Source organism: Manis pentadactyla, chromosome 14 (assembly GCF_030020395.1).
Source record: "Manis pentadactyla isolate mManPen7 chromosome 14, mManPen7.hap1, whole genome shotgun sequence".
In the NCBI taxonomy this organism is placed as follows: Eukaryota; Metazoa; Chordata; class Mammalia; order Pholidota; family Manidae; genus Manis; species Manis pentadactyla.
Window position 1 is genome coordinate 80,781,671 of NC_080032.1, and position 25,867 is coordinate 80,807,537.

Below are 25,867 nucleotides of genomic sequence, written 5' to 3' on the forward strand. Positions count from 1 at the left end.
AATCTGGCTCCTAGTCCTCATTCTGCTACTTAGGGAGCTATGTGACTCTGGACTAGTTGCTCACCTCAGCTTCCTCCCAGAGGTCTTGAAAAATAGGCCTTAGGATTCTTTGTTTCCCACTAGGGCTGCTCTCTCTCTCTCTCTCTCTCTCTCTCTCTCTCTCTTTCTCATTGCCCCTTTGCTTTTGAAAGGAAAGAAGTTACTCTTCGTTTCTCCTCTAAGACAAGTGGATGGATGAAGGTGAGACACAGCTGCTTGTGAGGTACTGTTTTTTGTTTTTTGTTTGCCTGTTGCATAAGACATTATCATGCTCTGCATGCTGCCTGTTGCAGTAGGAAATACATGACCCCTCAGTCCCAGCTCATGGTTCAGATCCTCAGAAGGAGACCATGTTGAGAACCAGTGTGGCAGTCAAGTTCTAAAAAGACTGAGAGGTTAGGAACTCCTTGCTCAGACCTCAAGTCAGATAGTACCAATTAAACTGTCCTGATGCATTCACCCTGCACAGCATTTGTGTTGTACTGTAGTTTATTTTAGTGTGGATCTGTCTCCCCCACTAGATGCTCAGAGATTCTTAATCTTGGATTCTCTAGCACTCACCACAGCACCTCACACATACTAGGAGCAAAACAAATGTCTGTCTCCCCATTCGCACTGTTTACTGAATCTGTAGGCTCAGGGAGAAAAGGAGTGTGGTGCAGTGGGTGGGAGACTGAAACCTTTCACCAGAAGCTCTCCAATGGGTGTGTCTAAATTTAGAGGCAGCATCTGGGCCTAAACATCCTCCCTGCCCGCTCCCCAGAATGCTTTCACTGAACCTGCCACCCCAGATATCCAAAACCCAGGGATGGAAGGGATTGCACACCGGAAGCAGGGTCCGGGGTCATCCATAAATCAAAATGTTGATGCAGTTTTCACTAATGGCCCTTGCTCGCCTATTCCTGTCAACCAGAGGGAAAGAAGTGTTCATTGAATCGAATAATTTGTTTCCGTCAAGGACATTTTTTTAAATTTTGTGGTTAGCTGTAGTATAATACCACTAGCAAGCTGCTTTTTAATGTACTAAAACAAAAAAAAATAAAGTATTTAAAGGCTTTTGCATAAGTGTTCTGATACGGTACACTGCTGAGACTGTGAAAGTTAAAGAAAAACAAAAAGGCCGGGGTGGGGAGTGTTGGGGGGTGGGAACATGTCATCGATTCAGCAAGTTCACACAATTTAGAGAAGTGCCCCTTAGGTACTCTGATCAGACTTACTTATTCTAATTTTAGATGCATTTCAAATGGGTGTGGTTTTGGTTAAATGGTTTCCCAGGCCACAGTAAGTCAGAGATAGCAAGTGAGATAAGAGTTGGAGCCAGGCCCTCTGACACATCAAGAAGTAACAGCAGGCAGCCTAGCCATGAGTAAAGAGGCTGAAAAACCTATAAAGAGCAGATACAAAAACACAAAAAGAATTTGGTGCAGGTTCCAGTACTCCCAGATGACATGCATAGTGCGAAGTGATGTTTATGATGATGACCCTGAATTATCCAGAAAGAACTATGGATGGGGCATTTTTTTTTCTAATACATGTATGAAACACTTTAGAGGACATGTGTTAACAGATAGTAGTAAGCTTTCCACTAAAATAACTTAAGAAAAAAGAGAAGATAAACAATGTTGGCTCTTGAACATAGAAGCTTTGGTGTTTTAACTCACTGTTTCCTGGGGCATATATGTGAGGCCAGTTAAATTGGGTATAATTGAGTTCCGAATTCTTAAATACCGACTTTTAAAATGGCATAGTTTTACATTTGTTTGGAGTTTTTGATAGGGAATCACAGAACAAGTTCAAGAAACCCATTTTTAAGACAAATGTCCAATTCTTTTCTAGCAGCATACTTTTAAAGTACATGCTGCACATTTTTTAGTATAAATCCTATCCTAATCTCAGAAAATGTGATAATTTTCCACATCAATCCCCTATTAAGTTCTATAAAGAACTAGAACTCACACTGGACTTTAGCATGCACTGTATATCCATTCTGAACTTATTTAAAACAACACAGAAACAATGGGTAGACCTAAATATATTGACCCAAAGGTCTAGTAGATAAAGAGGTTTTTTTTGGTTTAGTGAAAAATACAGATTGCTGTCTGAAGAAAAATAGTGTCATCATAGTAGTATAGCCAGCTTTTGGCATTATAATGGTCTTAATTCGTTCATGAAGGCTCTGTTCATTTCTGTCTAAAGTAAAAGGTCTTAGTTTGTTTGCCAAGTTATGACTCCCCAGGACCTCAGTTGATAATCACCTTCCATGGAGAGGTTCAGAAGTAACCTGTGGCAGTTCAGCAATTGGCTGAGGCTTCTTTTATATACTTTTTGAAGAAATCTCAGGTGATGGGCAATAACCAAAATTATGGCCTCTATAGCCAGTAACAGAGAACTAAATGAAAAATGGTTTTTATGATGGTAGGAACTAAAACTCCAGTCATGGTTTAAATAGCTATTAGAATGTAGTTTCTAGTGCCTTAAAAATGTGCTTAGCTCTTTGGGGGTAAAAAGCCATTGATGAACTCAATATAAAGTTTGCTGAGAAATATATGTATGTAAAATTAGTTGGTATAAGATTCATATTTGTCTTAAATTGAAAAATCATACATACTACAAAGCATTTAAGCTAAAATTTCACTACTGCAGGTATAGAACTGCCCTTTGTGAATTAATGACTCCAGTGTTTTAATTCATTAAAATAAATCAATGACCAAAATAAATTTTCAGATGCAATATAGACAATATTATTTTGCAATTCTTTTCTCACTAATTTCATCTTATTACCATGTTAGTATATAGGTATTTGGACTAAATAACTGTCCTATAAAATCTAGTCCAACCCTAACATTTTTTATATTATACCAAAATTCTACAAATACTTAAACATTTTATGATCCTTTACTGTGCATCTGTTTTGGTTGTGAAACTACTTTTATTAAAATATGGCATTAAAATATAGTTCAAATTTTTAAAAATGTTTTTCCCCCTTTATGCTTTAGGTAGATCAAATATTTTCCTAAAGCTCAATACATTACAATGCTCAAAAGTCCTATATGGTTTCCTAATGTTGATTTTTATTTCCTTTGTTCCTGTGGTTTTATTCATGATCTTTCATAAATGCTGCCCAATCAAATTCAGTTTTCTGGGTTTAAGATGCTGGAGGGAGAAGTAGCTCACTGACAGAGGTATACAATAGATCTGGTCTCTAGTGCTGGCTCCAAGAAGCTGTGTGACCTTAGGAAAATGTTGGACATCTCTGGGCCTTATTTTCCTCATTATTAAACACAAGGGGCTGGACAAGCTGACTTCTCAGGTCCCTTCTGGCTCCATTTTCTGACTTCGCAGTTCCGTTGCCATAAAGTCAGCAGAGGGAGCACTTTTTCTACATCTCATAAATTTTGACTTATTTCAACACCTTTGAAAAATCAAGAGTTATGTGAAGAACATTACTGAAAGTAAAAACTGACAATCCTTCAGAGTTCATATCAAATCACAGATTTGGTTATAAATTTGAGAGAAGTCCAAAAATAATTATTTCTGTTCCTTGATTTCCATGATAAAGTCCTACAAGAAAATTATTTTGTAAAGGTTAAGGATATACTTAGTATATAAGGTATGCTAAGAAATTAAGCACTAAATTAAGAAATTAAGTGGTATTTATATGGAACCCAGTAAAAGAGAAAACCAGATCATATAGCAGAGGTTATCTGGTGTCAAAGATGAAAAGTGGAAAACTCATCAGTCATAAAAAACATTAGGCAGTTGGGTCTGTGATTTGTAGGGGTTTTTTTGCACTTTTCATTAAGATACACTGGCAGCAAGTATGTAGACACAGTCAAAGCCTGAAGGCTTGCAAGAGATTGAAAATGGGTGATACTAAGTTAGAGCCAAATTAAGTTGTATATCTGACGTTAAAAACTTTCACCCCTATATTCATAGATATCTAAAACTCACAGAGCATCCATTATGTCTTTTTAATTATTAGGCAATCTCATATCATATATTAAAGTTTTTATTCCTTAGTAAGAATTTTGAGATCACAAAATAGTGTGGCAATATTTAGATAATAGAATTTATGGAGTGCTGAAAATACTAGAATATAAAGATAATTTCTAGTTTATCTTCACATACTAAACTTTTCTAAACCAGCTGGTTTTTTGCAGACAGTATTTATTTATTTTTTAAATAATTTAAGACAGCATAAGCTCGTACCAAGCGTTAAGCATTGTAACAAAAGTGCGACTTTTCGGCAGATCTTCCCCAAAAGATATTTTAACTCAAAATATCATTAGCACGTATTTTCTCCCTACAAAAATAGCATGTCAGACATCATTAATCGGATGTATTAACAACTATGTACATAAGAGCCACCTTGTAGGCTAAGAGTTTAACGTTGTTGAAACACAGCGTTTGAGGCAAACAGTAGAACAGCAGCAGCAAATGCGCCAAACCGACTAGAAGCCCCGCAGTCGGACTGTTGTTGTCTCACCCCATACATGACATTCAGTGAGACTTCTCACAGTGCTGCCTTGGCAACAAACTAAAAATATCTAGACAAGGTCTTGGTTTTAAGCCTTATTAAAAAAGCTTTCTTTGTGATTATCTGGTATCTGGTTTGGTCTCCAGAACATACATAGACTTGGAGATAGGAAGGCCTCACAGGGCTTCATTCCACATCTTTACAGCTTTTCCAATCAAAACTGACCAGTCAGACGCTTTCCTCCACTTTTGGGATTTAACAGAATATAGTATAAATCAGTTTGGACTGTTTTCTTTTTTTAAGTTCAGTGCACATTTTTTTTTTCTTTACAGCAAGGTTATAGAAACTTAATGTGAAGGATTAAGGACAAGGTGGGAAGAGATGCACTCGGTATATGTATATGTACATACATATATATATGAAGTTAAGTCAATCGATTCATAGTCAGTTTCTCAATAAAGTGCTAGCAAAGGTACTGAGAATGATGCTGGCCTTCCTCATCTATTTCCTTCCCTGACTTAGTTCTGACAATGGCCCAACTCCGTGTCTCTTTAAACAAGTGCAAATCACTAAGGGATACCATTCAAACCACTTCAGACTAGGTTGCAACGTGAGCAACTGCACCCTCACTTCTTCCTCTGAAAAATATATGCCTTTCAAAAAGCTAAACATTATAAAATACTGAAGGGCAAATTCAGTTTTGAAAGATCCTCATTCTGTCTGTGGAAAGCCTCCTGAAGCAGGCAGGGCAGCGCTGAGACACAGGCCGATAACAACTACCTGCTGTTCGGTGTCATCACCCCCGCCACCCTTTCCCGGCCCAGGTTCCAGCAGCTCAGCCCCAGAGCAGCCCCTTCTTGCTTCCTCGAGAATTAGGTTCTACAGTTTAAAAGATAATGGGTCGTGGCCTAAAAAAAAGGCAAAACGCATATTGGGGAATTCTTAAGGAAAAAAAGTATCTATCGCAGAGGTTCTTTTACAGCTGTTGGGGGAAGAAAGGGATGTTAGTGTGTGTAGGGCGGGGTGGTGAGGGATCAGCAAAACAGCAACTCCAAATGTACACAAAACACCGGTGTTGTTTAAAGCCTATCGTGCATCTATTACGCCTCCTCCCTTAAAAACGTTAAGGGTGTTGTAACATCATTATTCCGCGTGAACCATCATCCTTGCTGAGAAGGAGGCGCAAGGGTTCAGGGGCTTTCCTTTCCCGGCAGCGAGGGATCTTCCTGAGCGGAGCCCTCCGGGTTCCCGCGCTCGCGGGGGCCGCCGCAGGGCAGGTGGGCGCGGCCGTGCGGGCGCGGGGGCTGCAGCGCCCCAGGGGGCGCCCCCTCGGGCGGCAGCAGGGGCGCGGCGGCGGCGCCCGCCTTCTCGGGAGGGGGCGACAGCACCGAGGACAGGCAGGGGAAGGCGGCGGCGGCGGCCGCAGCAGCGGGGATGCCGGGGTAGAGCAGCGGGAACGGGGCGGCGGCCGCCGCCGGGTACAGGTACCTCTCCAGGCCGCTCTTGTCCAGGAAGGGCTGCACGTAGGCGGCGGCGGCCGACGGCGAGAGGAAGTAGAAGGGCAGGCAGAAGGGGGCCGCGGCGGCCGCGGGCTGCGCGAAGGGCGCGCCCCCGCCTCCACCGAACGCCACCAGCGAGCTGAGCAGGGCGGCGTCGGGTCTGAGCAGCGCGGCCGCCGCGGCCGGGTCGGGGCCCAGGAGCGCGGCCGCCGCCGCCACTGCGCTGCCCACCGGGCCGCCGCCGCCGCGGGAATCCAGCCTCATTCTCTTGGGCGCCGGCGAGTCCTCCCCTGGGGGCTCCTGCTTGATGGTGACGCGGCTCGCCCCCGCGCCTTTGACCTTCTCGCGGTCCGGCCGGGCTTCGGCCTCGCCGCCGTAACCGCTGTCGGTGTCCGTGTCATTCTCGGCGGCGAGCTCGGCGTTGGGCTGAGTCCGCTGGATGACCGGCACGCAGTGGGCGAGGGGCTCCAGCTTCTGCCCAGCGCGCTCCAGGCAGGAGGCGGCCGCGGACCCGGCGGGGGCGGCGGCGCAGGACGCGCCGGTGCCTTTGCTCAGAGGGACCTGTTGAGTCAACAGCTGGGGGGTGGGCAAGAACTGGGCGGCCACGGCGTGCAAGTGGTTGATCAGCTGGACACACCGCGGCTCCCTGGGCGTCCAGCTCTCAAACCGGGAGAGGTATTGCAAGACTTCTTTGGCGCATGTTTGAAATCCCGAGTGGAAGGCATCCAAGTCTGAGTGAATGGGTGACTTCAGAGATCGCTCCCCTAGGATGAGGAAGGGGGTCGGGGTGGGAGACAGGAATGGAGGCAAGAAGAAAAACACCGACGTTAAAACATCTGCTTATCACGTGGGCCCTACACTGACTAAAGTGATCTCGGTTTTTTCTCTGTATTCAAGTGACACAATCCACCGGTTGCCGAGAGTGGGTGGTGGTGGTGGAGGGGGTGGGGAGCAGGGGGGCGCTCTACTGCCAGCTGAAAAACCAAAGTGGAGAGGGCGCAACCGCCACTTTAAATAAAAATCTGATTCCTCTGAGGTCTGCTGAAAGCCTCTAGGATGCTTCGGGAAATGGGCACTTTCCAATGAAGGGGAAGGATAAGCAATTTAATAAATGAGAGTGAGCCCGTGGGCCCACGGAAGGAGGTGGGGTGGGGGAAGAGTCCCAACACTGGGCCTCTGAGGGCTGCCCGTCTTCATGCAGGTGGGGGTTTTGGCCTCCCTGAACTGACTTACCATTCTGTAAAGCAATTATCTTCTGATGCTGGTGCTCGGTTAAGGCTGTTAAAGCTTTTAAGTGTTTCAAAGTTAATTCCAAGACTACTGCTTTCTCCAGATGCCCCAGAGTCTGCAATGGTGCAAAAGAGAGGAGGGCACTTAGTTACTGAAAAACACACATTTGGCTCAGTTGGATCTCCCTTCAGCACAGCAACTTAAGCAAATACTTTGAACACACTATTCCTATACTTCTTGAGCTTTACACAAGATAGGTTGTAGATGGTTTCTTGCCTTCAGTTGTGTGCACCTACTCTTGAGTTTGGGGAAACTACACTATAGCAAAAGTTGTATTGCATATGATATTACATTTATTCTTATATCTCTGGGAGTAGTACTAGGCTATTAACACACCCTTGGAGAGCAGCTAAGAATGAAAATGTGCATCTTACTGTCAACTTCAGATGTTCAGGCAGTAAATCTTTCAGCTGAGCAATGCATTCATTAATTCGGTCTCTCCTTTTCTTTTCTATCAATCTGTGCGGTAATTTGTAGGTATCCTTGATATATGAGGGTCATGGAAGAGAGAAAACAATAAGCTAAAAACATTCACTTACTGGATATACAATATTGCCCCCCACCCCACCCCAAGAAAAAACATAGTATGTGATAAACTATGCCCCAAGAAATCTCTTTCCTCTGGACTGTTTTGAAATGCAATTCAAATTCAGGTATAATGTTTAATCTACCCCTGAGAGTATCCAGCAAACCACTTAAAATTCACAGTTGGGGAAGCTCAAGGACTGGAATATATTTGCGGGCAGAGCTTCGCTATGAAATCAATGGCCCTAATCAACTATCTAGGCAGGTTATGGGGAACTTACACTTACCTTGCTGTCGTCTCGCTTCATGCTTCTTTTGGGCTTACACATATACAAAGAGGAATAGTCCAGTCTGCAAAACAGAAATCAGCATCAGGCACCCGTTCGGGGAGGGGTTCTGCCCTCTCTCGCTCCGATACCACTTTCTGGAGAAGAAACAAAAAACCCTGAAGCCTAGACAGATATTTGCAAGGGTGCATGCACCTTACCCTATAAAATCTCTATGTTCCAGTAATTGTCTCTCTTGCAAATGAGGAATTCCTTCGTCCATGTTCAACCGCTGTCCGTTTCCCCTGTTTCGATTTTTGGGGTTCTGTTCTATAATCTGTGGGACGGTATCTTTGGGAGATCTTGGGGGGATCTGTGCGTCTCCAGTCTCTCTCTCCCTCTTCAGTGCAGTGTTGAAAGCGTGAAGCAGTTGGTCCCCCGCCCACCGCGCGCGCTCTCTCGCACACACACGCACGCACACTCGCCGGCCCCACTGCGCTGGTAGTTTGCTCTCACTCCGGGCAGTGTTTGGCCACAGGGCACGCGCGTCGCCGGCCAGACCAGCACCCAGCTCACGTGCGGAACGTACCATCCGCGGTCCAGCCCGGAGGGGGGCGGGGGAGGAGGGGCCGGGCCGGGAGGGGGCGTCGGGAGAGGGCTGCGAGGGAAGACGAGTGGCAGGAGGGGGCGGGGACACCTGATCAGGGCCACCGGAAAGGAAAAACAACTTCAGCCAAGCGCTTCATCTTCCCAGAGGCGACGCAGTCAGCTGGGGGATGGGAGGGGGCGCGGGGGGTGCCGGGCGGCCAGGGCTTCCACGGCTCAGAAACGCTGCACCCTCCATTCGTCCGTCTTTACGGTGCAGGAACGTGAACGTGGCTTTTTGCTCTTCCACTGACTGTGCTGTTGGTTTGGACCGGAGAAAGGAAAGAGAAAGAGGATTCGCGGTGGGTAAACTTCAGTCCCGAAGGAAGATTTGGAGACTTGTTTGCTCAACGCTCTGTGGCCTGGGGGAGACCCTGGCCCTCCCTGCTTGAAGGTTGCCCCGAAAAGGGGCAATTTGAAATTCGCTCCCTGAAGGATTTAAGATAAATGGCAATGTAGTCACTGGGTCAGAATGTCGCAATCCAAGTGTCTTTTGGCGACACGGTGTCCCTGGGCCACCCAAACTTCCCGCAGTAGCCGGAATTGCGGTGCCACTAGTCACAGCAGCAGATGACGTTTGGGGCCCCCGGTGCTCCTCGAGGAACGCGGAGGAGTCGGAGAATGGGGGGAACTAAGAGAGGGGCACGCAGGGGCCACCTAGGAAAGGCGATGCGGCGTTACCAGCTGCCCGCTGAACCCGGCCGCCCGTCAGCGCCCCGGGCGGCGCTGCGTGCGCCCCCACCCCCTCCTCGTGCGATAAGCGACGCCGGGAGTGTGCAGGCCCACGTTTACTACCGCTGGCACCACCAAGCCTCCCTCCTTAATCCTGTCTCAAACGGGTACCAGCACAGGGCCAGCAACGTGATCCGACCTGCCGCGCTGCCACATCACTGCGCGGGGAGCCCGGGCGCGCGCGCGCGCACTCGCCCTGGAGCCGCGGCGCCCGCGCGGGGAGCGCAGGCTGGCCCGAGCCGCGCTGCCGTTCCCCGCAGCCGTCCCTGGAACATGACTCACTGCTAGCGAGAGGCACCGAGAGGTGCCAGGGGATGCGCACTGCCCACGCGGCCCGGCGCTGCGGGCGGCGAGGGGCTTGGAGGCCCGGGGACAGTAGGCGCTGCGGGGCTCCGCGGGCCCGGCCCGGCTGCTGCCGCTGCTCGGTGCAGGGGGGTAGGGTGGCGAGAACATATGTGAGTCTCGCTCTATAGGGGAACAGACAGAAAACCGAAGGTCTTTCCTGCCCACACCAAGAGTAAGATCATTCTCCCGGCTGCTCCCCGTGACATTCAGTATTGCCCGTGGCACGTGAACCGCGGGGAGACATGCGCCGAAAGCACACGCACAGGGGCGCCGCCGGGACTGGGGCGGTCCCCACGCGTCCCCCGGCCGGCCCGGCTCTAGGGACGGATCTGGGTCGCGGGAAGCGGCGGCTGGGAGGAGGTCACGTGTCCGCGGGAGCCGCGCCTCCTGCCAGCCTCCGGAGCCGCCCGGGCCGCGGTGGCGGCGCGCTGCTGCAGTCTCCCGGGGCCTGGGCGGGGCGCGCGCGCGTCTGGCTGCGTGACTCCCGCGGCGGCGGCGGCGGCGGCGGCGGCGGCGGCGGCGGCGGCGGCGGCGGCGGCCCAGGCTCACCCCGGCGGGAGGGGACGCTCGCGGTCAGTCCGCCGCGTCTGTCTCATCAGAAGGTCCTGTAAGGGCGCTCGACGTCCTCAAATAGGGGAACGCATTCTCACCGAACAGGCAATTTAATGACAATGCGTAGAAGAAAAAGTATTTTTTAAACACTGATTTAATTTTCATCGTCGTTCCAACTTCTCCCATGTTTCCAAGTGGCTGGGTGATGGGTTCCCCTTGGTGGGGAGGCCAGCGTGGAGCCCTAAAAGCGGCATATTCCTGTGTCATTCTGTTCTCTTGTTCTGAATTGACCACACACACACACACACACACACACACACACACACACACACACACACACACACACACACACACACACACACACACACACACACACACACACACCAGTGGGGAGCCCAGCGTGGAGCCCTAACCCCTGAATTGACCACACACACACACACACACACACACACACACACACACACACACACACACACACACACACACACACCAGTGGGGAGCCCAGCGTGGAGCCCTAACCCCTGAATTGACCACACACACACACACACACACACACACACACACACACACACACACACACACACACACACACACACCAGTGGGGAGCCCAGCGTGGAGCCCTAAAAGCGGCATATTCCTGTGTCATTCTGTTCTCTTGTTCTGAATTGACCACACACACACACACACACACACACACACACACACACACACACACACACACACACACACCAGTGGGGAGCCCAGCGTGGAGCCCTAAAAGCGGCATATTCCTGTGTCATTCTGTTCTCTTGTTCTGAATTGACCACACACACACACACACACACACACACACACACACACACACACACACACACACACACACACACACACACACACACACCAGGGTTGGAATGGATTCTGTTAAACTGAATGAAAAAAAATAGTACCCCCACCCTCCCGCCAAAAAAACCCTACAGGATATCAGCTCCCCTAATAGAATGTTTGGAGTAGAAAAAGGGTTTAAAATTTGCTCCAGAGTTAAATAATCACTTGAAATGCATGGCCAGAGTATCTAGTGAAAATGAAATAAAGGCTGGACCACTGCATCTTGGCCTTGTCAGTAGAGCAGACGAGACACAGGGCAGACCTCTGATCAGGGCAAACCTTAGGGACCAGGTCTGGAGCTGACTCCGAAGCCAGTTACAGCAGGAGGAGTGGGGATCAAAGCCTGGTGCAGCATGGGTGTGTTCATTTGGGATGTAAACTTGCCATCATTTAAGGTCAGAAAGGCCCGTTGGTGCAAATGAAGCCCTTTGTGTTACCACTTTTACCTGCTCTCCCCCATCCCTCTGACCCCAAGCTTCCCTACTTCTGTGTCTTAATATTTTTGTTTTCTCTTCCACTTTCTTTTTCTGAAACCCAGCTGAAGCTGCAAAAGGAGTCTTTTCTAATTACTTGTCTCCTGTGTTATTTTCAGTCCTCCTTTACTTCTGTCCTTCTTTTCATGCCCACCTCTTCACTTCTTTCCCTTTTCCTTTTCTTTTTTCCTTTTCCCTTATGTTTTTCTCTTCCTACTTTTTCCTGTAAAAATGTCTGCAGTTGCTCTTTGTAGTTTTTTCCTTATTTGCTTTTTGTCTTTTTTCTTTAATCTTCCAACTTGATGACTCTTCTCGCTTCTCCGCTTTCCTTAAACTTGAGTCCTACTCCTTTTCTTTCTCAAATTCTTGCCTTGTGGAATATTGGGCATAGTTTCATGCCTCCAAATGTCCCTTTGCTGCAAGGAGGTTATAACAATAGCAAACAACTATATAGCATTTACATTTAGAGTATCAGACACCATTCTAAGGGCATTTCATGTATTAACTTATTAATCCTTTCCACCACCTTATAAGGTAGATGCTGTTATACTATATATCCATTATATGGGCGAAAAAACACATGTATAGGGAGATTACAAAAATATGCGTATGGTCCCAGAATGAGGGTTTACGTATAGACAGTGGGTTCCAGAGCCTATGTATGCCCCTAATTATTATCCCTTGTTGTGAACACTGAAGGTCAAAGTCTAAATGTTAACTGGCTGTTTAAGGGGTGTTTTAAAATTTACCATTGTGAGTGTGGACACATTTGGGGTGTGTGTGTGTGTGTGAAAGAGAGAGAGAATGCTTGTGGGCAATGTTGGAAGAGAAATGGGGAATGGAGAGATGCTAGCACTGGAGTTGATGTCGGAGAAAGGAAAAAGTTTGAGAAAAAGGGTGGCGGTCTTCTGTTCATGAGTGATTCACTTGGCATCTAGCTCCATATTGATTTCATCTAGCTCCAAATTTATTGATTTAAACTCAAGAATCTAATTAATTGTTATAATTTCATGCAGATTGACAGACAGAAGTACAGTTTAGGAAAGGCTAAAGATGACCGGCTGTTCACCATTTCCACTGAGCAAACCTGGTTAGTAATAGGGAAAGTTCACCTGTGGTGAGGTTACAAAGGGAAAAAGAGTTCCCCCATCTAACAAAGGAACAGAAGACCAGAATGCCCTCTTTGCGTTTATTTAAAAATAGGTGGACTCATCTTTTTAAGAAAGTTTAATGCTGTCTTGCTGAACAGCAAGGAGATACAAGATGAACTTAAAGCCCCTTTGGGCCTATAATTAAAGAATTTCGTGATGCCTGCTCAGCTGAAGACACCATCGTCTTCTTTTAATAGATGAGGGAGAAGCTGCTTCCGCTGCTTTTCTTAGGGTGAGTAGCGAAATCACTACCCGCAGAGACTAAAGAAAGGGATCACTTGTTTTAGTTCTCCTCCCCTCACCTCCACCCAAGGATTCTAAGCCCTACACTCCTTACATTTCCCTTGTCACTTCGGAAGGTCTTACCATGTTTGCTTGCAAAGTCTTGGATTTCCAACAGAAACGGAACTCTCATGAGAGGATTAAAGTTCCCATGGAGGAGAGAGGCTTTTCTGCCTCTTTAGGGCTCTGAATCCCTACTGCTCTCCGGGAAAGGTTCTGATTTAAACTAACTGTGCACCTCTGATGGCCTTAAAGGCCCCAATTTACCCAGGATCGTGGGGCCTTCTGCCTGCATTGCTGTGGAAATGCCCCCTTGGGGGCACAGATGACTTTCGTAGTCGCCTGTTTTGGGTGGTGGACAAGCACTTATGCTCATTCTACATCATTGTACATCAAAAAGGGGAATGTACCCCAGTAAGCAGAGTTCATACAAATTTCAAAGAAAAAGTTTAGGATTGATGGTAAAATTAAAGCAGGGTTGGTGGCAGGGGGTGGAAGGTAGAGTCGGCTGAGAAATCAGGGATATATGAAGACTTCCCTTGGAAACCTTCTCTGGGCCATGCACAGAGCTCCCTTAGGGGAAGGGTTAGTGTTGTCAGGTATTCTGTGGGAAACAGGCCGTCTCGTAGAAAGGTCTTAGGAGGGAGGGAAACCCCACTGCTATTCACCAGAAGCCAAATACAACTTTAAAATATTGATAATGCTATTTGCTGAAGGTACCAGATTTAAAATCCCAGAATAGAAGGCTGGGTTTTCCAGTTGCACACTCAGCGAATTAGCGGAAATGGCACAAGTGTCCCTATCTCATTTGTAAAAGAACTTAAGTCTTTCTGTAGACTACCAATTAATGTGTCTTTGTGGTTGCAAACATATACGTGAATCATATTTTATATTTATGTAACACTGCTCAAGAAATGTATATACTTACTAGTCTTTGCATAGCATCAAGGCGCAGGTAGTATTTAGTAGAGGAAATGAGTTATGTTACTGCTGAAATCATGTGTGGTTTTTGTATTTATGTGGTTATCACAAACATTCATGGGGATGGCCCTGAATTTACTATGCTCAAAATTCCTGGATTTCTTGCATACAAAAGACAAGTAGGAGAGAACCAAGCCTAAGACAACTACAGGGAGATCCCCCTGGTTCTTCTCTAAGTATCTTCCTGTTCCCTCCCAGTGCCTATGTGTTTCTCATACTGACTGAGACCAGAAAGAATGAGGAGCAGATGAAAAATCCATAAGGTTTCCCATAAAGTAGTCCCTACCTTTCTCTGGAGTATCCTGAACTGGCTGGATAGTAGAATCCAAAGAGGCTGCATGAAGAGGGGGTCTTTTAATTCCTGTATTTCCCTTGTTACTGCTGATGAAAATCTGTAGCAAGTCTTCCAAGAGATACATGTTCATGCACTGTGAATACAAATAGCAGTAAGATGTACTGAACAGCCACTTATCTTACCTCCCCATGATAGGCATGGTTCTTGAATCAGTTTTCAGATGGTATCTACCTAGTGCAGAGAGCTATCTATAACAGAGTGTAGTATTTTATAAAGGCAACAAAAAGCCAAGTTAAGGAGGATTTAACATACACCTAGAATTAGAACTCTTGGTATAAACTTTATTCAATGGTGAACTTACAGCAAGAAATCACATATAATTACCAAAAGAAGTAATGTGGTTTTGATATTAATTTATAATTCTCATTCATAAGGAAACTGATGGAAATATAGGCTAGATGTGGGCATCAGAACTGTATTTCAGCCAAAGTAACAGCAAATAAAATATATTAGGAATTCCTTTTGTCAGTCACATAAAAGAAGTCAGGAGGAAAGGATCAGAGGTAATGTGAAGTAGTAACAGTGTTGCCAGTGTCCTAGACTTCTGCTTTTCTGCTCTACTCTCCATTAGCTTCTTTCCATCCTCAGGATTGCCTCATGGTCATAAGATGGCTGCTGGAGCTCCTGCAGGGAAGAATAAGAGGGTGTCTACTAGCTGAGTAAGTCTCCTATGAAGAGTTTTTCTTATAAGCTCCACCCAATGACTTATGGTTACACCTTATGTCTAATCCTATTAGAAGGGAACTAGAAATAGAGTTTTCTAGCTGAGGCTATACCAAACAATATAGGAGTTCTTTAGGAGCAGAGAACAGATATTGGATTGGCACCAGCCAACTCTATGGTGGTCTGACTAAAGGAAATGGCCTGTTCAGGTCCTCCTCTTCTTTTCATCAGTGGGTCTTTTTTCTCTACTATGCCACATGTGTTGGCAGTGTCCTTTTAGTGTATGAGCATATTTAATACCAATTTCAGAAAGTTTTCAATCTTTCCATCTGCAATTGCTCAAACTTAATAACTCCTTAAGAACATGCTCTTTAACATCTGTATCTTAAAGTTCTAATAATGCAGAAATCTGCTTAGGGAGGGAATCTAGCAGGGTTCGCTCGTCTTCCCATAGAATGCAGTTTGCAGCTGCGTGTTTTCTGGGAAATGATTGTCTTCATTTTCATGCAGTAGCATCTGCCCTCTGGCTGTTCTGTCTCTGCCTTCTGCCCCTGGCATTTGGCTTGAAGAGAGCGACTTCCAGCAGAAGTGAACGCTGCGTGTTCCCACCTGCATGTAGCTAGGATTTTGCTCTTCATCTACTTCAAGCCACATTGATGTAGGGTCAGAAGGTGAGGAGAAGAGTTTTATAATCGAGCTGGGTTCTGGAGAAGATGGAGGAGAGAAGAGATAGGTAGTGCAGTAGAATCCAAGCAGAGCGGCCAGTCTCCTAGGCTGGAAATGGGAGGTGAACTCTAAGAGTGCATCTCTGGAGCACTTTAAGGCAGGTGTCTTACACACATTATTTCATTCTCTCAGTTCTTTGGACTGGTCATCACTAACTCACTTTACAGATGGATGGACTAAGCTTTAAAGACTTCAGGTAACTTGTCTTTGCCATGTACTAAATAGCAGAGTCAGGCAATGGGGAACCTATGGCCTGACATGTGCTACTCGGTGTTGTCACTGTCAGGAGTCTAGGGTTCTAAGAGCCACCTTCTCCTCTCAGCCTGGGTGTCTCCCTTGATAAAGCCTCTCCACGTTATGAGAGCCGTTGCCAGAGGCTGTTAGAGTTGTTGAGAGATGAGGAAGATGATGGAAGGGGGCATTCTCGATCCCATTCTCACTGTAGAGTGGTACCCTGGCATTTGGGTTGCAAGTGTGAGTGTTTCCCCAGACACACGTGGGTAAAGGTTATAGTTAGCCCACTGGAACATGTACTATGCTTATAGATGCTGTGCACTGTCACGGGCACTAAGAAGTCAGTATTGGAACTTGTCCTCCCTGGCCTTAAAATCTAACAGATCATAACTTCTCAAAGAGGAGACGTCACTAAGAAAGCTGAATAATTATCCTAAAGCCATTTCATGTTCCAAAGGCAGTACTCAGATTCCTTCTCTTCGGTGCATTTGAGACACTCTTCAGCATTCAATCCAGAAAGGGTAGTTAGTAACCTCAGTCTGTGGGTAACCATTGCCCTGCTGTAACCAGAGCATCCCTGGATGGAGAGGGGCAAAGAAGATGCCATCTGCCCCACTCTGCTAGCCTCCCCTGCTGTGACCCCACTCCAGGGTGTTGGTGGGACTGGCCCTTCCACACAGCCCCCCTCGGGCATATACAGCTTCACTTCATGTGCTTTTAAGCTGCTCAGTCTGTGATGGTGTCCTCTCCCCTGACACATATTGGGATCTTCTCTTGTTGTGGCTTGTGCTTGAACTTTCTCTCTTTGGTATTTGAATCTAAACTTTGCTGCATGGATTAAACCTTGGTGTTCCTGCTTGGGCTCCACACCATCTGTGGTCTCGGGTAAGAAGCTCCTGCTCCATCCCAGCCTCTTAGCCCTGACCCCAGCTGCCTGACCATGGCCCTAGCAGGTTCCTTTTAGGGAGACATTTGGACAGAGCTTGGCATGATTAATTTCCTCTGCTCCACAGCAGGCTAAAACAGTTTTGGAAAAGAGAACACATTGCAGCAGCTTGTAATCCCCAGGGTTCAGATTTTCATGTCCTACAAGAGGGCACACGTCTTCCTCACCATCATGCTGTTGACGTCCTTCGTCTTCTTTGGCTTCAGCCCTTCAGTCTGGACATGGGCCTGGCTGGGATGGGAACCCGGGGCAGCATGATGTCCACATGCCTTCCAGCTACATGGACTGGATAGCAAGACTGCCTGACCTTAAACCAAAAACTTGGTGGTCATTCTTGACCCCTTCCTCTCTCCTTCACTCCCCTGATACAATTAATAATAATGTCCTGTAGATTCTACTTCTTAAATACACATTAACTTCATCCTCTTTTTTTTCCCATCCTTGCTGCCTATAGTCTTGACCAAGTCCCCAGAATCTCTCACCCCCTTGGTGCTGCAAGAACTGCCTTTAACAGTTGGGGTTTAGTAAGGAAAACAGAAAGCCCTCTAGATATTTCAAGTAGGAGGGATTTAACAGGATCAAAAGCACACAAGCTTTGGATACATAAGCGAGGGTACTGGAGGCTGGGAAAAACAGCTGCTGATTTTCAGGAAATCTTGGTTAGCAGAAGGTTTGGGGAAATCTGAGTGTCGTGGAGCTCAGCTGCCTGCCTCGCTGAAGAGGTTGACCTGCCAGAGCTTCTCTGGAAGCCTCCGTAAACCTCACACCCACACACAGCTGCCACCGGAGAAATATGGTGTGCCTCTTCCACTTCGACATCTTGCACAAGAGCCTCTTGTTGGCACAATCAAAGCTGAAACCCTGTGGGCAAGGGACAGTGAAAAATGTCATTCTCAAGCTCCTTGCCTGTGATGAGCTCCAAGTGTCAAAGGCAGTGGGGCCGATGTTGAGTTGACAACAGACATCTCACCCTCTGTGTCCACCTGTATACACCTGCCTTCTCCCTCCACCACACCTAGTTCAGTCCTGTATTATGACCACAGTGACCTTTCTGTCTGTGTCATTCCCTTGATCAAAACTCTTTGTTTGCCTTAAGTGAAATAAAAAATAAAGACTCTTCAGTGGCCTGAGAGACACTGTCTATGATTTGGCACCTTGCCTGCCTCTCTCATTTCTCTTCTGTTCTTTCCGTATTGCAGTGTAATACTCCATGATACCAGCTTTCTTCCCATTTTAATTTTTCTAGTATACTCTGCTCTTTACTCCTGCTATTCCAGGAAATTGCAATACCTTTTCCCCACTTCTCCACCCGCCTGCAGCTCTCTTCCTCCTACTCATCCTTCAAGTGGCATCTGAACCGTCACTTTCTCTGGATTCCTAGAACAGATTTGTCTCCTCCCTCTGTGTGCTCCTTTGTACCTTATAATTCTCCTCTCTAGCATCTGTACTGTTTGAAAGATTCAGAGGGCCTTTCAGAGTCTGTATTCCCCACCAGTTTGAAGCCCCATGATGACAGACACCTGAATCGTTCACTGCTGTGTCCCCAGTGCCCCGAGCAGGGTAAAGTCAGAGAAGATATGCCATGGCTTTTTGAATGACTCCTGGCGGTGCTCCTCCAAACTGCCTGTGAACTGAAACCTTGTTCCAGGAAAAGGCTTGAATGACAAGTCATAACCCAGCCGCCTAGTATCTGAAGGCTTCCTCATAGCTGCCGTAGGCGGGGAGTCGGTTGGCTCCTGCCCTCCCAGCCTCCTTCTAGGGCTTCGATGTACCGGTGCGGCTCTGATGGCCAGAGGGCCCTCGCTGCCCCTGGGCTCCTGCATAGACCTTTCCTGGCCTCAGTGGGCATTTGCAGATTAGGAAGTAGGTAGCCCAAAGGACTGTAAAGTGCTGGACCCCAGAGGACAGGAGGGGTGGTTGTGCAGCAGTGGCACCATGCAGCCCTGCTGTGGGTCACTGGGCCGGGATGATGTGTTCTGTGCCCAGGAGGCAGTACACTCTGCCAATGCGGCCCCCTCACAGCCCTGGCAGGTGGGCGTTTCTCGCTCACAGAATTTCCTTTCCTTTCACGGTGAGTCTGAGCAGGGTCGGGAGACTTTGGGGGCTGGAGCCAGTCCAGCTGATCCCCACGGGTGCTCCGGAGAGCACGGGTGGGTGAGGTGGCATCCAGGGCACGGCCCCCAGGGGCCCGAAGTGTGGAGGGTGTGGAGTTCAGCCTGAAAGCTGTGTTCCCAGGTCTACGGGACTGAGTGGGCTGCAGGAGGGGGTCCTGGGGCAGTGCCAGGGAGCCTGGTTCCCAGGAGTGCAGAAAGAAGTGAGCACTGTGCCAGGAAGCAGGAGTCAAGCCTCAGACTGGAACAAAGTAGGAGGGCTGAGAGCCAGTGAAGCCAATCCATCAGAATGCCGAACTGGTAGGCGCAGAGGGGACAAGCCAGACAAAAGAGAGCCGGAGCGAGACGTGGGAGGCAGGGCCCAGGCCTGGGGTAGACGCTGCAGCTGCGGGGGCATTTGCCTAGGGGTGGTCATTCATGCCCCTGATAAGCTGGACCACTTCGACCCTCATCCCCAAACCAGCTTCGTGTTTATTCCTGGCACTTACACTTACATAAACACAGAGGTCCTGTTTCCCTAATTATGTATTCAGACTGAAAGTGTTGGTCTTCCTGATCGTGAGGGTGCAAAATACGACTACACCCACGGTGCATGGCCCTGATGATAGCAAGCCATTAGCCGGCCTGCGTGTGAGTTCACCCCTGCTCAACACACCCGCATTGCTAGTGGCGAGCTGGTGGATCAAAGTCTGAGTCTATTGTGAGTCTGGCGTAGCTACGCTAATGACTTCCTGGAGCCTGTGTTTTTTATTATGTTTAGAAATTCTGCTCCAGATGTACTGAAGGTAATGAAATGGACACATCACACATTTTTGTCCAGTTTCATATTATTCCATGTTCCTGCTTATGCAGAGTGATGTAGGCTCTGGCTTTCAGATCAAGAGCACCTGGGTTCACAGGCTGGTTTTTCCTGACTAGCTGTGTGGCCCAGACAAGTTATTAATGAACCAGCTTTCTCAGATGTAGCCCAGAGAGAGCAGTGCCTCCCTGACTGATTGTTGCATGAGCTGGTGACCACACATGCCTGTACATAGTAGGTGAGCAGGAAATGGTATAGCTGTATTTTCCCTATTTGAGCTGCCTGGTCAAAGTTGTGAGTATCATAGAATATCATTTGGAAATAATTGATAGATGAAGTAACATTTTAAGTTCAAGAAGTAAACCTATTGCTTTCAATTATCCTCCCCTTTATTAATGGGTGAATAACAATAAAGCAGAGGGCCAGACCTGGCAATGTGATTGTCTGTTAATGAGATAGTTTTATTTCATGTGCTAGTTGGAAATGGGCAATACCGGACAGAACCTTATGATTTTAAATCATACTCTTCAGACAGCTCCTCTAAGAGGTCACACAGTTCCGTATTTGTGCACAAATGGGGGGAAATGCTGTCAGCCCGGGCTCTGTCATAAGTTCAAGCCTTGTTCAGGTCTTAAATGGATGACACGGATGAATTAAGTTTTAAATTTTGTTACCTGGGCAATACACTGACATTTTTTCTCCATGCCTTCTGTTCTACTAATAATAACAACACTTTTATTCCATGCTACTTTGTTCCACGTTCTGTTTTACTGTTTTATAAGTAGTAACTCACTGACTTGCCAACAACCCTTTGAGATAGGTACTTTGGGGGTGCCATTCATAAAAAGAGGAAACTGAGGCACAGGGTCAAGGAATTTGTCCATGGCACACAGTCAGTAAACAGCAGACCCAGGATTCTAAGCAGGCATCGTGACTGCCAAGCCAGTGTCCACAGTCTCTCTTTATGACAGCATCCCCGATAGCCAGAAAAAAATTGAACATTTCTATTCACCTTCTGTGATTTTTGTTTGCAGAAGGGAGGGTTCGTGGTGCAAGAACAAACATCTGAAACTCTGAGCACAAAGCTAAGTTTTGCCACTGCCTGTTTGACCATGAAAGGCAAGATACTGAACTTGTGTAAACCTCAGCGTCCTCACTTACAATGTGAGGGTATCATATACCTGTTATGAAGGTGATGGATACTACGTCTGACACATAGGAAATGTTTAGAAAATATTAGTCCCTACTTTGGATACTAAACATTTAAATATATCCAAATATGCAACGTTGGGGCTGGTGGGGGGTGGGGGCAGACGTTTCTTCTGAAAAATAACTTCTTGACTTTTAAAAAAATTAAAATTAAAAAAATTAATTTGATCACCCATTGAATAACTGTAGAGACTCTTTTATGTGGAAGGCATTTTCTGGGTTGGTGCTATCTAACAGAATTTTTGTGATGATTGAATTTCTTTCGTCTGTGCTGTCCAATACGGTAGCCATTAACTGTGTAGAACTGAGTCACTGAAATGTGGTTAATTTAACTAAGGCACTGAATTTTTAATTTTATTTAATTTTACTATTTTGAATTTAAGTTTTAATAGCCAGATGTAGTTACTGACTATCATATTGCACGGTGGAAGCCTAGGTTCTTTAATCAGGACCAAATATGGGCTGATGAGCAAATAATTCTTTTAAGAAAGCTGAAACAGTTTCTTAGACTCCTCTTTTTCTAAGATGTCTATGATGTTCAGCATCTGTGTAAGAATAAAAAAATATCAATTATCCAGCATAAATTCTGGCAAATAAAGGACAGCAATAGCCATCAACCTCTCTAGGTTTTATGATATTTGACAGATCCATTTTAATTTTACTGGAATCCAAATGACATAACTTATCAACATTTTAAAATACTGATCATGAATTTGCTATGAATATTTAATCACTTTCCATAAATAGATAGTCATATAATAATTTTAATACTGCATATAATACCATCTGTCTATTAGGTTTGATGTAAGGAGTGGTGTGCTGGTAAATGTTTAACTGGCCCTCTAGGAAAAATGTGTGTGCATGTGCATGTGTGTGTATAGTTTATTATACATTTTACTATTTTTAAAGCTGTGCAGCAAAGCACACATTTACACATAATAATGGAATATGTATTACTCCTGTAAATTCTGCAGAGCCAATTGGCTCTCTCTGAATGCTCTTATTGATTCTTGCCAAACTCTTTTATCCCTACCAACTTGTGGTTGCAATTAATTCACGAGTGTAATTCTGACATGAAGGCTGGTTGATATTTTTGTTTATGATAATGAGTAAGGTGTACATAAAACAATGAGATATTTGTTAGAACCTCATTCATCAATGATATGAGCAACTTCTTTACTAAATCAGATAGTAATGTCCACAGACTGGAAAAATATTTCTTCAGTTTTTTGTGCCATTTGCAATATAACGATGACAGACGTGACACACTTTTAAGTCCAATCTGCATGATTAACGTCTTCTCTATCACTTTCTTGAGTCAAACAATTGACAAAAATAATAAATCAAGCCCTAATCTGTAGCGTTTGCCAACTTCCACAGCACAAATACTCCCGCCACAACCAGTTTCAAGCTACTAACACAGCGTCCCTGAAAATGGTGCTGGAAGTTGCAGTCGACGTAACTAACCTCAAGAGCACAGACAGTAGTAAGCTAGTAAAGTCATTCAGAAGCAATGAGTTTTGAGTACTTATTACCTTTGTTCTTAAAATAATTTATTTAGTTATGTTTATATAACTTAATTTCTCATAATGGCTGGTCCTGTGTTCATCAACAATTCATCAAGGGGCTGCGCTTTGCCAGGGGGCTATAAAGATGAATAAGGCCTGTCAATATTTGTGCCTTCCGGGACGTGCTCCTCCTTCTCCTGTATATACTTTTTTTTCCCCTGGATGATCTCATCTAGGCTCACGGCTTTAATATCATCTTTATGCTGATGACTTCCAAATTTATGCTTCCACCTCTGTTTTCTCCTGTAAGCTCCAGACTCATAAATCCAACAGCCTACTTGATGGTTCCTCTTGGATATTTTGCAGTTATCTTAAAGTTGATATGGCCATTCCTGCCTGTTACATCTTAACGCCTACCATCTGCCCCAAATCTATCCACTTCTCCTCTGTTTTCCACCATTCTCAGCCAAATGGCACTACTATACACCAGTTGATTAGACCCCAGGTTTAGGACTCATCCTCGGTCCTTCTCTTTTATTACTTTCTACATCCAATACATCAGCAAGTTCTCTTTCTTCTATAAGTAAAATATAACTAAAATCTGAACAGTTTTCAGCAACTGCACTGCTACCATGTCAGTCAAATCCACAACCTGCCACTGGGTCTATGGAGAGACTCCTGCATGGTCTCTTTGCCTCTGCTTTCCCTTATACGGACCTACACGCATGTGAAGAATGAATTCTTAAAAACATAACCCAGCTCACATCACTTTTTTTGCATAGAATTTCTCAAGTGGTTATTTATCACAACTAGAATTAAGTCTAAATTTCTTTCCAAACTGTAGTAGGCAGAATAATGGGCTCCCTAAACTGTCCATGTCCTAATCCCAGGAACCTGTGAATAAATATTTCCTTACATGGCAAAAGGAACTTTGCAGATGTGACTAAATTAAGGATCTTGAGATGGGGAGATTATCCAGGTGGACCCAGTGTGATCACATGGGTCCTTAAAAGTGCAAGAAGGAGATTGGGGAGAGTCAGAATATTATGGAATGGTCAGGGAGATGCACCAGTGCTGGCTTTGATGATGGAGGGATGGGGATGAGAACGGAGGAACATGGGCAGCCTACAGAAGCTGGAAAGGCAAAGGAATGGATTCTTCTCCAGGGGGGAGCGCTGCCCTGTTGTGGATAAAATGAGAGTTTCTGTGGCCAGGATTCTCACCTGGCCCTGGTTGACTAGCTCACTACACACCTGTGGGCAATACATGGCTGTTGAGTCTATATAAAGAGCTCCGCCCAGTGCTCTGGGCATGACAAGGTGGCACGGCTGCAAGGCTGCAGGAGAGTAGAGCAGAGGCTGGAGTGGTGGCAGCGCCAAGGACGGAGGCCCAGAGGGCGGCTGTGCAGAGGCAGAGACGCTAGAGCTCAACCTACCGCCGGGAGAACAAGCCAGGTAATAAAGCCTTTTACCCCAAAGAACGTTTTGCTGTCGATTTCTTTGGTCACATTGAATCCATAGCAAACTTGCCAGGGGGCTGAAACCCATTGGCAAGACACCTGCCAGCACTTTGGTTTCAGCTCTGTGAGACTCAGGTCAGACTTCTAACTCACCTGACTATGACATAATATGCTTGTGTTGTTTAAGCCACTACATTTGTAATAATTTGTTACCCAGCAATAGGTAAGTAATCCAATAGCTAAGGAGACCCTCCAAGATCTGCTCACTGTTAGTCCCCATCTCACCTCCTCTCCACCTGCTCACTGTGCGCTAGCAGTCTGCACTGTCGCTTGGTCTGTGCCGCATGACGGATCCTTTCTTAGGCTTTTGTACCAGATACTCCTTTGCCTACAGCTTACTTCTCTAGATCTTCCCATAGCTGAAGAATTATTTGGATTTCTGACACCTCCTCCAAAAGGCACCATCCCCTGGTCACTTTTCCATCTGTTTTATTTTCTGAATAGCTTTTCATCGGGATCTAAAATTGTCTTCATACTTTGTTTATTGTCTCTGTGCTCCCCACCCCCAACCAGACATGCACCATCAAAATAAAAACCTGACTAAGTCAGGGACCTAGTTTAATAAGCACCTAATGAGGATTTGTTGAAAAAAATGCCTGGAAGCATGGTACCTTGCCTTAGGATATGCAGTCTGCAGGAGAGCCGGTGAATAAAGCAGTGACGGCAGAACTTTGCACTGAATCTGTGAAAGGGGTTCATACGGAGCGTTATGGGCACCTGTAAGGAAAAAACCTTGGCAGGCTTTCCAGAAGAATGACTCCTGGGAGGAATCAGGCAGAGAAACTGGGAAAGCAAAAGCTAGGTACGAAGGAGCAGGTGGGATTTCAGGCAGAGAACGCTGCAGGGCAGCGACACACAGGTGTGTGAAGGATTCACGAGGGCTGCAGGAGGTTGGGTCAGGTGAGCCTAAAGTGAAATGTAAGAGAATGCCTTTCCCCGAGGACTTTATATGCCTACCAAGAGATTTTTAATTAGTCCAGATGGCAGTTAGGGGCCCTGGAAGGGTTGTAAGCAGTGTCAGTTTTACATTGTAGAAAATTTAATCTGAAGATACTATTGAGAATAGATTGAAGGTAAAGGATGATGGAGCAGGACACCCGTTGGCAGGATGTGGCCATTGTCAAGATAAAAGACCTGACGGCAGTAACAATGAAAGGCAGAATGACGGGAGAGCTGAGAGGTGTTTCAGAGGTACAGTCTATGGGAGTGGGGGCGGGTTTATTGTGCGGGGTGACGGAGAAGGATTAGGAATGAGCCGGGGATTCTGGCTGAGGTGACCAGGCAGAAAGGGGTACCCCCAGCATGAATAAGGAACCCAGGAGGAGGGTATGAGACACATTTCACTGTGACACGTGTTTGAGGTGCCATGAGGAGGAGACATCTCAGGAGGGGCACTGGGATAATTGAATATGCAGTTCAGGAATAAATCAAGGCTAGAGATTTAGATCTGGGAGTGGTTGAGGTGGTTCCAAAGACAGAGATTAGGAGAGAAATGGAGTGAGGGTAGGATCCTTGGGGACACCAACTTTTATACATTGGATGGAAGGCGATGAGTCCCAGAATGGGACCAAGAAAGAATAGAGAGGAAGAAAAAGACTCAGGAACGTGCGTTCATGGCCAGAAATGCCTGGCTCTTGTCTGTAATTTAACACCCGTTTCAAATATTGCCTCTTCCA

The 25,867-nt window shown here is 46.2% G+C and overlaps 1 protein-coding gene across 3 annotated transcripts; it reads right to left on the reverse strand.

The window, feature by feature from the left end:
- Nucleotides 1–4,032: 4,032 nt before the first annotated feature.
- Nucleotides 4,033–9,750, reverse strand: BHLHE41 (basic helix-loop-helix family member e41). Of its 3 annotated transcripts, none has more exons than XM_057491592.1 (6): nucleotides 9,613–9,750; nucleotides 8,318–8,999; nucleotides 8,118–8,181; nucleotides 7,680–7,787; nucleotides 7,249–7,360; nucleotides 4,033–6,779 (listed from the first exon to the last, which is right to left on the reverse strand). In XM_057491592.1, exons 2-6 carry the CDS (start codon nucleotides 8,686–8,688, stop codon nucleotides 5,707–5,709), a joined length of 1,728 nt encoding a protein of 575 aa, XP_057347575.1. In that variant the 5' UTR covers nucleotides 8,689–8,999; nucleotides 9,613–9,750; the 3' UTR covers nucleotides 4,033–5,706. The 3 variants fall into 3 exon arrangements, with proteins under 3 accessions (XP_057347575.1, XP_057347574.1, XP_036745434.1); XM_057491591.1 differs by having other exon boundaries at nucleotides 9,423–9,742; XM_036889539.2 differs by lacking the exon at nucleotides 9,613–9,750 and having other exon boundaries at nucleotides 8,318–9,336.
- Nucleotides 9,751–25,867: the final 16,117 nt, after the last annotated feature.